Source organism: Mchenga conophoros, linkage group LG5 (assembly GCF_057382185.1).
Source record: "Mchenga conophoros isolate Kocher_MC1m ecotype Shallow Benthic linkage group LG5, M_conophoros_male_GT1.1, whole genome shotgun sequence".
In the NCBI taxonomy this organism is placed as follows: Eukaryota; Metazoa; Chordata; class Actinopteri; order Cichliformes; family Cichlidae; genus Mchenga; species Mchenga conophoros.
Window position 1 is genome coordinate 27922135 of NC_140530.1, and position 13616 is coordinate 27935750.

Consider the following 13616-nt stretch of genomic DNA (forward strand, 5'->3'; position numbering starts at 1 on the left):
ATATTTTACCTTCATTAAACATAAATAGCGAATAAAATATACATTGAAAAATGAGCTATGCACAGTTCTGTATAAGAAATGCAGTCAGTTCTATTTTGACTGTTTAGCCAGCAAAAGCTAAGCAAATGTACAGCAAATGTTTCTCACAGAAATGATGTGAAAGCATAACAAATAACCTTGCAGAGCAATAGATACAGTATAAATATCAGTGTAAATTTACAAACCGGTGTCATTGTCAATTATTTCCTATATTTTTTAATAGGATATGTTATAGTCATTTTGTAGGCATCAACATCTTATTGTAGTTATTAATATATACCGAATTATTTGCTTTCTTTTATGCTTTTTTACATGACATCCTGGCTAAGGTGAATGCAACTGCACTGAATATGGTGGTCTAGTGTATCAAATGTTTTAGTGACTTCCCTTTGCTAAATTGATGAAACACCTGAAAATATAGGTTAAGTTCTTTAATAGGGCAAACTAGTTTATATTTAGCATTTTTTATATATGTAGATAAGTCAAATTAGTTGTGAGATTCAAAAATAAAAACAAAAAGTTTGTTGGTTTTTTCAGTTTTGAAAAGTAACCTATTTTTGTAGCATTTTCAGACTCCAGACTGAATCCAGCTGGACTTGTTCCAGCACAGCTGTTCCTGGGGTTCATTAATCAGCAGAATGACTGAAATCTGTCCAATCAGGCCAGTTTGCACATTTGAACTGGAAAAGTTCCTCTCAGCAGGTCTTCCTCCATCAAACTACACGAGTCACTCTTGATGACTAAACAGGCTTTAGTGATGCCAGTTGTTCCAGTTCATTAAACTGACCTAAAGTGAAATGTTCATTCAAAAATAAACCGGTATTTAAAACCCCCTCAGCATGTGAAAGCCTATTGGAGGTGTTTTTGCTTTTAATCAAACAAGTTAGAAAAATACCGTGTTTCTTAGGAAAGTACATCTAAAAGCAAAGTTTAATGCAGCCTTTAGTACAGCCTATAGAATGAAACTGCCGGAGCTTTTTAGATATACCTTAGTACAAAAATAAAGAGATAAGACAATCATAAAAATAAAACAAGAACAGCACCAGAAACACTCGTAGATCATCACAGATAGGCTGGTAATTAAAAGACCTGGACACAATGTGCCACATGATATCCAGCTAGGCGTATAGCAGTGTATTTTTATTAATTGGTTTTCTCTAACTGCCCCCCCCCTCCCCCCACCCACAGATGTGGTGAAAGTTAGATTGCACAGCAATTCTCATTCAGTGTTAAGACTATAAATTTCCATGTGAATACTTTGAAATTTAAATATAGGTTATATTGTATTATAAAACATTTGAGAGCTAACTATCTGTAAATGGCTTTAATTGAACATTTGTATCCTTTATTTGCTGCACTTTCAATCCCAGTCAAACTACAGTGCTTTGGACTAGTGTGTGCTTTATGCATGTCATCTATGCATTTATGTGTGTGCTTTATGCATGTCATATATGCATATATTCATGACTTTGATGGTGAGAGTAAGCCAGGCACATGGAAAAATCTGGATGGATGCCCCTTTTAGGAAAAGAAGCACTCCTGCTTGGTTCTTTACCAGGTTCTTAAGCCTTTGATGGTTCCTCTGCCATCACCTCTTATACCTGTTGTTAAACCCTCTGATACAGCTAGGAATAGACGGTGGTGGATTACATGTATGGCGATTTGACAAAATCATCTGAAACCTTTGATGCTCCCTCTGCTACATTTCACAGCTCTCACACAAAAGGACACTACGATGTGTGAGCTGGCAGGGGATACACTGTCATGCCTGAGGACATTTTGTCAGCCGTTGTTTTGGTCAGTTTAACTTAGAGGCCAATCTGTTGCCACTTCTGTTTATACACACAGTGTCAACTATAACAAATGGTGTTGCGTAACAAACGCAGTGAGTTAGCACCCAAGAGTATGGGTTATTTTAGTCCAACTACAGCAGCTGTTTTCTTTCAGATTGGCTCTGATTTTTGCTGTGGGATGAAGGTCAGAAAATAATGCATCACTGTGTATTTAAACAACTTGTGTTGTGTACCTAGTTGTCTACTACTTCTTTGTTAAGAAATACATCTACTCTTTGATAGAGCTGGGCGATAGAACGATAACAATATGTATTGCGAAATAACTTTTTTTTTGATAGAAAAATTAAACTATTGCGCTAGGCCTCATCTCTCTTGTCCTCTTAAAAAAAAAAAAAAGAACAGCCAATCCAAATTAAGTAGTGCAGAGCCGAACCAATCACAGCTGCAGCGTCACGTCACGTGACTTGTTACGTACTGCACAAGTGCCAAGCCGCACATGTGTATTTGTTTTGGAAAGCAGCCAGCCGCCGTGCCGCCCGGGTAATGGAGGAAATGAGTGTGCCTACTAGAGAAAAATCAACCGAGAGCGTGACCGAAGGTTACCGAAGATAAAACAGATGATGGTTCCAATGCCGGAGAGATTGTCGGACGGAAGAGCCATAGAAGTTCCGTAGTGTGAAGGTATTTCGGCCATTTCAAGTCAAACAGAGTAGCGTGCACTGTAAATTGTGCCGAAGGCAAGTCTGGAAATACAATAAACCGGTGCATGCTCAATCTCTGACTGGTAGCGCTAATTCGTCATTCGGCTTTTGTCAGACTAAAGTAACTGTTAAAACTGTTTGAAAAGCTAAGCTATACAACAAGGAGAGATTGAGAATTTCCTTTTAGTTCTCAGTTTATTTGATATTGACAAAAGTTAGTCAATTTTGTCTGTTCTTCTGTAAAACAAATTAAGATTTATTTTTAGAATTAATAATTTCTAAGTGGAATTGACAATTTAGTAGTCCGTTTTGTTTGTTCTGCTTCAGCGGCTGCCTTTTGTGTAGTTTGCAATATTTGTCTTTATTTATCTGAAAAAGTCTCATGTTTCTTTAGTACATCTCCCCTGTTGAACTTATTATGGGAAATAAATATTTCAATCAAAACAAGCTGCTGATTATTTCACATTTTACTTGTGAGCAACGGCACATTTAAATCTTACATTTATAGTTATTTGGCTTATATCGTGATATATATCGTTATCGCCTGAAATGAAAAAAAAAAAAACAAATCGTGATATGAAAAAATCTCATATCGCCCAGCTCTACTCTTTGATGACTCTAAGAACTAAATATAATTTGGTTTCTTGAATTCTGCTGAAGACCATCGGGGTGAAGCTGATGTGCAGTTCATTCTAGCTGCAGAAATGATGCTCCATGTCATATTCTCTGTTCTAACTGTCCTTGATGGGTAAATAAAAAATCACTTGCCTAGAAGGATCCATAAGGGATCATATTAACTTTACAGTAAGGTATAAACATACCCACAGCCAGGCTTTACTAGAATGAAAGAACAATTCTGATATCTTGTCTTATTATGTGCTTGTTGTTTTGTTGAATCTCACAAACTTCGTCATAGCCAAAGTAATTTAAAAAAAAAAGAAACTGACTACAAATTGCATGTTACCTAGCAACTATGAAGCAGGGCTGTTGGGCTGTGAATGCATATCCCTCATTCACCAGAAAGCACGGAGGAGTTCACACTTGATAAACAGAGGACCCATAAGGGCATCAGATATGTGACCTTTCTATTTCTTTCTATACTCTCAATTAAGCTAGAAAGGCAAGGATAAGAATAGAAATAATAATTTAGTTTCACATTTTTAGATATGAAAATAAATGTCAGATATTATTAATACATGCTATTATGAATAAATCTCTGTGAAAACACATCCTGAAATTAGTAAGGTTACAGTTTCAGACCACTAGAGAATGTATTAACGAAATGTACATGTAAAATAACAAGTTCAGCACCATGGAGAGCGTCTGGAGGCCGGAGATCAGCACAAGGCACCATAGGCAGAAAACTAAGTCAAGTGTGACAGAAAATCTATTTTCCAGTCCAGGTGCACCAGCCTATTGCATTAAGGACCTGGAGACAAAACTGACCACTCAGTAATCAGCAGTAAAACTTTTTTTTATCCAGCCATGCTTACAGAGGAAGCCTCTGTTTAGAGAGGGAATTACAGTTAAACAGCAGATGAGTCTGGAACTAACCTTTTCTTTTTAATTCAGCAGGATTTAAGCACTATCATATTCTGAACTTTCAAATGTTGATACATCCATTTCAACTAAAATTTCTAGAATACCCTAAAATTATCCTTGACTTGATTAGAGATTTCATAATTAACTGTGAAAACATCCAGTAGCATTGCAGTGCAGCATCTTACTCTTCGAATGCATGCCATCTATGCAGTACAGTCATCTATTGGTATACTCTTTGGTACACAGAAAATTCAGATCTGTATTTACATCAATTTTAATGTCACTGCTCTGCCAAGTTAAGATGGAAGGTGTTGGTCTTTCTATGAGATTATTCAAAATCTACCGAGGGGATTTTCATGAAACCTGGTGGACAGGTTGCTTGGATCCAAACCTTTGAATCCCTCCACTCCACCGAGTTGACTGAGTCATCTAGCACAAACGATTAGCCATGCTTCATCGTTTCTTACCAGGCTTGCTTTTTTCTTCCAGCACCCTCAAGGCATGACTACTGAACTACAGATGCACGGATATAGTGAAATGTTTTTACTTCACTGGACTGCACTCTTAAAAGGCCAGCAAATCCTGTACGTTGGCATGGCTACACATCAGCGTGGACATAAAATGAAGTTAGATTCAGGCAAGCACTTTACTCCCAAGTGAAGATGGATGATGGAAGATGGAAAATGGAACAATTTGAACATTTTATCTGAAATCGGGCAAGTGGAGAAGTGGAGTATGTGCAATATATTATTATATTATAGCTGTATCTTTGACTGTCATCTAAACTGGCATTTCTGGCGTATTTCAAAGAACACAGTGTGGCCAATAGCTTAACAACAATCAAACAAACAGGTTTGATAAGAATATATAATATGCTGGATATCATATACTAAAGATTTCTTCTAATGTCTTTAGCTTATTGCTCATTATGCAAATAGAATGAATGACTCCTGATCTCTGAGAAGAGTGGGAATATTCACAGTTACAGGTTTAATCTGTATAATAACCACATTTTGTGAGGGAATCCACCATCTGATTAGGCTGAACTCCAACAATACAACAGATGGTGATACTGAACTTGCAGTTTCGATTGTGATCACCGGTGGGAAACCTCCACCTTCACAGAGTGACGAATCACTTAAGAATCCAATAAATTGTTTCATCCAAACAGAAACAGCTGAGCAATACGTTTATGACAACGGTGCTAAAGACATCTTATACTCACTCAAGTTTATATTTAATGATGTCTTTTGAAGTTTAAAAAGTCTTACAGTTTAATATATGTCTCCTGGGGGATGTGATGATTGTTCTCCCTCTCTGAAAGGTATGCTGATTCGGAGGAATTTTTTAAAATTCACCTACAGACAAATCTATTTAGCATTTCAGTAGCATCTTTTATACCACTGTACTTTTGTCTTTGATTCTTGTACTGCTTCTAAACATATTCTTCTTTCTTTTTACAATTTTGTAGCATCTCAGAGAATATTTTCTCTAAAGCACTGTGTGACTCCTGTCTATGAAAAGCACTTTATAAATAGTTATTGCTTGGCTGCTCTTTCTGTACAGTATATTTAAGGTGTGGTGTTCCAAATAAAACTAGCAGCTAACACAAGCAGCTCTCTGCAAATAATATAAAATCAAAGATTCCTGTGAATGTGAGCTGATCATAGATGACACAGAAGTGGGAAGAAGTAATAAGCTGATTAGGATTCTCATTTAGATACAGTAGGGAGCTTGATTTCTCTGAACTGTCCAAACCACTTATCTAACACAACCAGGGACTCCTCTGCTCTATTGATTTTTGCACCTACTACTAAGTGATGAATCCTTTATATGGGAGTTTTTCCACACAAGTCATATCAGCCTGGAGCTGGAAGATGTTGCTCTGACAATAAAGCTTTTTTTCCATATAACAATACTGTGTTTTGCCCCATCCACACCCCACCTCCAATTGCAAGTACTAAATTTTAAATTGTGCCCCCAGTCTGCTTTACCCAGAAAAAAAGAGTTTGCTGAGTACACCATTCTTCAGTGACCTCCTTTAGATTCACACATACTTGGCCCTGAGAGGAAAGCAACGCTTTTTAAAGCACACCAGTCAATATGCTGCTGTGCTAAATGGGTAAAACACCTGTGACTCTCTCGCACATTTTATAATAACATTTTCAGAAGAAAAAGGAACATTAGTGCAACCTTATACAAGTGCTTAAAATAATAGATTACATGGGAACAATTAGGCTGAACATTAACAGTGAAACGGCAATAACTGAAAAGAATGTACCGGCACAAAGTTGAAATTCTCAAAGAATGAAGAAGGAAAAAACAAAAAACAATGATATCAAGTATTGCAGCCGAGAATTAGATTCTTATAAAGACAGGCACGAGTCTTTGTGATAAGCTAAGTTAGCTTTTGGCTCTGCTCAGCATTAATTTTAGTCTTTTCCACCCTTATTTGCAAATATACGTAATTTTGAAAAACTGCTCATCTTTTCCTCATTTCAAAGAAAACACTGGTAAAATGCAAGTTAATATTTGGAGCAGTCATTTCAGTAACAGTAATTTGTCCGTTAGGTTTTGTAATTGGATTTGAGGAAAAACGCTAAGTAGTAGCGGTTCCGTGAAATGCTGAACAGTCAATAGTGAGACGACTAATGAGCTGTATTAGGGCGCATCCTCTGTTGCACACTTTTCTCTCCATTTAGAATAAACATCAGTCATCAAAACACACAAAAGCACTCAGTCAGACAGTGTTTCATGATACATGCCTCACACACACGTCTACACACACACACACACACACACACACACACACACACACACACACACACACACACAAATAATATATATATATATATACACTATATGCACATTGTTCACACAGACCAAAGATCTCACTTTATGTGCTCGATCCACACAAATATACCTCATACTGGGAGCAGTGGCCTCATTTATAATGAAAGTCAGCAAGCACAGACAGAGAGAAAGAGAGAGAACGAGGGAAAGGGATAGAGAGACTTTAGTGGTCCCAGTAGCTCACAGAGATTTGGAGATCAATCTTCACCACACAAAACAAACTGGCCCCAAGCTTCAACAGCAACTAAACCATGTATGTCTTTCTCTCTCACACACAGGAGCTCATGAGTATAAAACAGGACAACATTCATTTCTAATATATGACATACATGAAACATCCAACAGCACACTCACACAGGTATTCCTGCTGTAGTAATTACATGTTGTAAGACAACTATATTTGGTGCATTACAAACCCATCAATCAAAATTAACTCAGATATAGAAACAAATTAGTTACAAAAGCCTACAGCTCAGCGATATCAACTTTTCCCCTCCGGTAAACAGTAAACACAAGTTATAGAAGTCACTATTTATAGTACAGTGAAATGGCAAAGATATCAGTAAGACAACATTAAGAAGTAGTATTACATGTTCTGACTCTCAGCAGCAGTGGAAGAATATTGGGTTTGACTTGGTTTAGTCAGCTGTAGTGCTCAAATAATAACATGAAGTGGTGTACGGATAGCTAATTTAAATGTTGACTGGCTGCACTGAGACTGGAAGGATGCTGGTTCGAAACCTAAAAATGGGAAACTCTATGCAGGAAGTGTTTACGCAAATGCAGATAGAAATTTTGAGCGCAGATTACATGATGTAGCTGTCTTTCATGCTTCTGTGCACATTTTCATCTGGAGTAGTAAATTATACAATTTGATGTGCCTTTTTAGTTTAATGGCTTAGTCCTGCATAATGCACAAAAAACAGTCTCATAGAAGGAGAGATACAGTGTATGAGATTCAGATACCAACAAATTTTCATCTTCAGACACCAGGCAAATAGAAATTATAGTAAAAGGCATATCCAGGATGTGCCAGTGGTAGAGGAAAAAGCAACATACACAATCTAATGACCGCACACCCCCACATCCATCCTGCAAACAGACAAACCTACATACTCGCTCATTCAGTTCCCACATTATTGGGGAAATTGTGATAAATAATAAAAACTCTAAACTGAGGGAGTTCGTTGAATTCAAACAAGACTCATGATCTTCATATAATTCAGTCATAAAAGTTTATGACCTGGCATTTATCCAGCAGTCTCACTCTCTTTCCTCTCTCTTTCTCTCCCACTCACATGCTGTAACCATTATGGTTCTCATTTTCTATCGTACACTGTAGAACATGCCTATGGATGCGAGATGTGTTTGGTAACAGTTGATACTACACCCATAACGCTCTAAAGGCGAGAAGCACAAGCACAGCATATGCATTTATCGCAAACAGAAATACACCAATATGCTGAAATGTTAACAACAGCTAGTTTCGATAATGATCTGTTATCTTTTACATAATTAGTTTGAACAAATCTAAATAACTTGTATTCACTTTTAAACTGAAATCAAACACCAAACAAGCTAATGCCGGTCAATTTAAGCAGACTTCTCGAACAAAGAAACATTATTCCAAGTTGGCATGAGATGGTCCCAACTACCTAATGTACTATTTCTGTGCTAAAGAGCTCACACCCCTGTCAATTAGTCCACACACAGAAAAGCAACCTATTGAAAAGCTGGTTAGCACGACTTGGTGTAAGGAAGAAAACTGGTTGAATTATTCCCAGCACCGGCAAAGAAAATTAGCACAGTTAGAACATAAGTCAGTTTAAATAAAAAGCTTATTCAGAATTTCAGTGCTTTCCTGCAAACAGCATTTAAAGCAAATAAATGGAGGCTAAAAAGTGAAGTTGCGAAAAGAGAAGAAGAAGAAGAAAAAGAAGGAAAGGAGGACAGATAGAAAAATAACACAAATCAGCAGGAGGGAAGCGTCATACTTTCCTTTTAAGAAACACACAGATACACGTCCTGACATGCAAATTTACTAGACTCGCACAAGCATCTACCTGCAAGGACCCAAACACAAACAACAGTTAAACACACAGAAAAAAAATGAGAGTGCAGTCCCACATCACCACATATCAACTGCACATACTTGCAAATGAATCCATTAAAGATGACACAGATCAAAGATATGATCAAACAAGCATCAAAACCACTTACACACAGAGAGCAGCGTACAGCTGGCACACACAGTGGTAACATGTTTGGCAGAAGTCTACTCTTTACCACACACACACACACACACACACACACACACACACACACACACACACACCGTACCCTTTGTTCGGCGTCTGATGACCCCTAAGCGGCACTTAAGCGATACAGAGAACATCCTCTCTCTCTCTTTTTTCTTTTCCTTCTTCCTGCCTTCTTCCTCTATTCCCTCCTCCTCTTCCTCTTCCTCCTCAGTCAGACATAGTGTGAGCCGAGCGAAGGATGGAAAGAGAGAGAGAGAGAGTAACTGAGTGGAGAGAGAGCAGTATCAGAGCTCCGGCCGGTCACATGGCAAAGAGAGGATAGAGAGAGGGAGTAGCGAGTCCCCCAGTCGTTTACCTCTGTCTCTCACTCTCTCTCTCTTTCTGTGTGGGAAGTAGTGTGAAATTAAGCTGCCTCCTTGCCTTTCTCCTCCCTCTCTCAATCACCCTCATATTTAAACTCGGTGCAGCCCATGTTACTTCTTTCCTTCTCTCCTTCCTCTCTTTTCCTTTCCATGCTATCTGATCTCTGTCTTTTGTGTTTTGAGTCTTTTCCTCTGGCTTTCTATTTGAAATTATTAAAAATGTTGAATACTGCAACATTCCTGTAACTGAAGTAGGAGCAGAGAAACCGCAACAATGCTGTTATATATTTGTGAAATTACTCTAATTTAACATGACAAGGCATTACAGTACCACCATCTATTGATCTAGCTAGTTGGATAGATGAATAGATGCCTAATCTATCCCTTTTGGTTGAATCCAAAAGGGCATCCAGCATAAAGAAATCTGGCAAATCAAACATGTGGAGCTACCTGCTGTGTGACCCCTTGTGAATAAGAGAGCAGCTGAAAGTAGTTTTATATTTCAGTTTTAGATTGTTCAGGTTGATTTCACTGAAATTAATCAGTGAAATCAACAATTCTCTTTAAATCACTGACATTTTACTCCTCAGTCTCGTTCTTTCTCTCTCATTACCTTTTCTGCACTACATAAACAATTCTCTATCTTTCTCTGTCATGGTAACACGGGGTGGGGTGGGGGGCAAAAATGATGGCGAGATCAAAGCTGCAAATGCCTGGGATCAGCAGAGGAAGAGGAGAATAGAGAGAGAAAGACAGGACAGAGGAGGATGAGAAGGTGGATGAGGGTATTAGAAGAGAAGCGGAGCCAAAGGATGATGGCAAGAGGCTGAAACTGAGGGCACAGTTGAGGCATAAGGAGGAAAGGGGAGGTCAAGGAAGTGAACACGGGAGAAGTGGCGAGGCAGGAAGTAGAGAAAACAAAGAAAAATGTGAGCAGATGAACAGATGATGAAAGAAGAATGGCGAGAAAAGCAGATGGAATAAAGAGAGAAGGAAAGTGGGCAAAGAGTAAAGCCGTTTAGTTGCGGTGTCATGCAAGAGGAGACAGTGATTACAGCCCACAGAAAAGAGGAGGATGAAAAGGGGAGACATGAGAGGTGGCTTACAGAGAGGTGATACAGAAGATGTGACAGGTAATGTCTAACAAATGAGTGAAGAGGATGAGTGGGCAAGGGGGAAGAAAGAAGAGGAAGGAGAGGGGTGTTTGTTAACCTATACTTTCATTACACTCTGCAAATAAGGACTGGCTGGCTGCTCACACATTTTCTCAATTCTGATGAAGTTTTGAAGGGAGGAAGCAGAGTTTGGGTTTATAGTCTAAAAGATGCAATCTGAAGGATTCAGCTCACTCTCACAGTGATATATTGAGAGGATCTACAATCACATAGCAACAGTCTATTTTAGGTACACTATGTTGATTTTCTGGTCTGGATATTTTACATATAGATAGCTACAAAACAAGAAATTTCTATTTCAGTGTCCCTTCTTACATTGCCTTTGTAGTTGAAGCCTTTTTAATTAGAGTAAATGCTTTCAGGCTGTAGACTTTGTTTTGTTTTTATTTCAAATACTCGATAGGATCGATAGAACAGTTTTTCTTTTATTTGTTCCATAGATTTTATGGGATTGTTGATTTAGCGGGAAGAAAAAAAACATGTGTCCATGATATTTTCTTCTATTTTTTAAGGATGAATAACTTTATTTTTCTGACCCCTATTTTGTTTATTTAATGTTGTTATTATAGGCAACAGTAAATAATTATAATATAATGACACCAAAACTGAAGACTGCAATCTTTATGAAAGCAGGATTATTATAATATTAAACTGTATTAACATTATGAATAGACACCGATATATTCTACAAGTAAACTGTGCCGTCTCAAAAGCTGGATACAAGATGTTCCTGTTCAGAGGCATCATCTTTTTGAATAAAGGGAATACTGCATGTACTGCAGGATATGCAGGGTGGTTAATGTAAAAAGGCTCTGACCTCTAGTGGTGTTCTCATGGTGAACTATATCTGGGACTATATAATGCATTGAAAAACACTTGGGTCAAGGTTAGGGAAAGAATATTGCATTTGGTTTCATATTAATAAGCAGCATAAAAAGTGTATCATATCACTGTAGACTAAATGTGTAGCCTTTAATTACCTTAATTAAATGCTGTGACTGTTTGAGTATAGCAATAACAAGTTTAATTAGGTTCATACTGTATTGCTTGTATGCTTTTAGAAAATATTTAGTGTCACAGTATCAGCAGCATGTCACCAAATATTGGTAACATTTCATTAATATGTTGAAAACCCCAATGTTTCCTTCAAAATACATTTACAAATGAGTGCTATATGACTATAATTCCTTAGAGACAACCTTGTAAAAAATTATTGTGTCATTGCTCATTGCTATGGTGATCAGCTTCCTAGAAAGGCATACAAACAGAAATGGATGCAGGCGATGGAATTATATTGCTATATTCATAAACTGCATCATAAGTCTGGTGACAGGAAAACAAGACAAAACATGTCAAATAACAGACTAAACATCAAACATGAATGATAAGAAACTTTATCAATTTACATAGCAAACACACACAGAACAGAAAACATCAAAAATGTGACCTGCAGGACATCCCTCCTATACCCTGACTTAAAGTTGAGTGCGTTACCTTTTAACAAGAAGCACTCGGAGAGCTCCACCATAGCAGATCACTGTCTCAACAGTATTGACTTTTAAAAGAATAGTATTGTATTTGGATATAGTCATTTTGATTTCTTTGTTCTTTTTAGAAATAATTTAGGTACTTTGTAGTCAAAACAAGCGCAATGTGCAGACTTTTTATTTGCCCCACTGAAATCAATTTCAATATTAATGACATCATTTTGAAAAAAGGAAACAGTTTTAAATAGCTCTATATAGCATAAAAGATTTTGTTAATTTTCCATAATAAATCATAAAGTTGACATTAAGGACCTTGGTGGATGTAAGCATAGTTATAATAGATTGTAGGTGTAGATTGGGGTCATGATTACAAAGTTTTATCAGAATTAATTAACAAACTTTTCAAGATACCGGGATGATACGCATGCATGTAAATGCTACAAAGAAAAACATAACCTCTTCGGTGGAAGTAATCAATCATAGGTAGAGAAAACCATTATTCACGATTGTCCATCCTTTTCACATTTCAGTGACATTATCCTTCCTTCATTTTTTCACACATTTGTATATGCAGTGTATATGCCTTTACACAAACACATAAACAGATAGAAAAATCATTAAAATAAAGAGCATACTATTTTTGACTGTCTCTACTTATTATTTGTCAGAGACACAAACAAAAACTACCTACCAGTTGTATGCACATCTTTGGAAAATTGCAGGCAAAGAAGACACCCACACATCTGCCTACATAATGTGAACACACACTGAATATTATATTGGCTAAACACACAAAAAAGAAAATGAAAAAGATTTGAAGAGTAGGAGATACAAGGAAACAGAACACACAAACTTCATTCAGTTTATTTATTTTTAGTAAATAATAAATAAATAAGTAAATAATTTATTCCCTATTTATATTTACAGTAGGTTATACTTTTTTAGGTAACTAAAAGTGATAGTTGCGTGTCGTAGAAAGATCATGTAATAAACAAATAAATTACAAAATATCCTCCTGATGGCCTCTCTCGCTCGGAAATGGACGGTACGTGCAGTTCTCCACTTTTTTGATCTGGCAATCACCAACTCGTGGCTTCAGTATAGGAGTGACTTGCAGTTTCGGGGGAAGAAACCACTGAAGCTCCTTGACTTCAAGCTGCTTCTCGGTGAAGAGTTGATTACTCAGGCTCAAGGAGGAAGTGCAAATGACAGTGTAGATGACTATACTCCCCCACGTCAAAAGTGGAAACCTCAGCCAAATGAAGCTCTGAGACACTATGGTGCCATCCATAGAGATGGTGGATGAAACACATGTATCAAGATATCGCAGATCCAACTGCAAGAGCAAAACATACGTGATGTGCACAAAGTGCAAGGTATTCCTCTGTGTTTCCAAGAAGGGG

General features: G+C 37.3%; 1 protein-coding gene across 4 annotated transcripts in view; it reads right to left on the reverse strand.

Annotated features, from left to right (window-relative positions):
* grip2b (glutamate receptor interacting protein 2b) overlaps positions 1-13616 on the reverse strand; it is a 287364-nt gene that overhangs the window by 139156 nt on the left and 134592 nt on the right. Inside the window, exon 1 of one of the 4 annotated variants that reach the window (XM_085274682.1) lies at positions 9269-9407. The exons of the other annotated variants lie outside the window; for them this stretch is intronic. Within the exon in view, the coding sequence (XP_085130808.1) occupies positions 9269-9323 (55 nt within the window). The 5' untranslated portion in view covers positions 9324-9407. Of the gene's footprint in view, positions 1-9268; positions 9408-13616 lie in introns of those variants that run through there. 4 annotated transcript variants of the gene reach the window in all.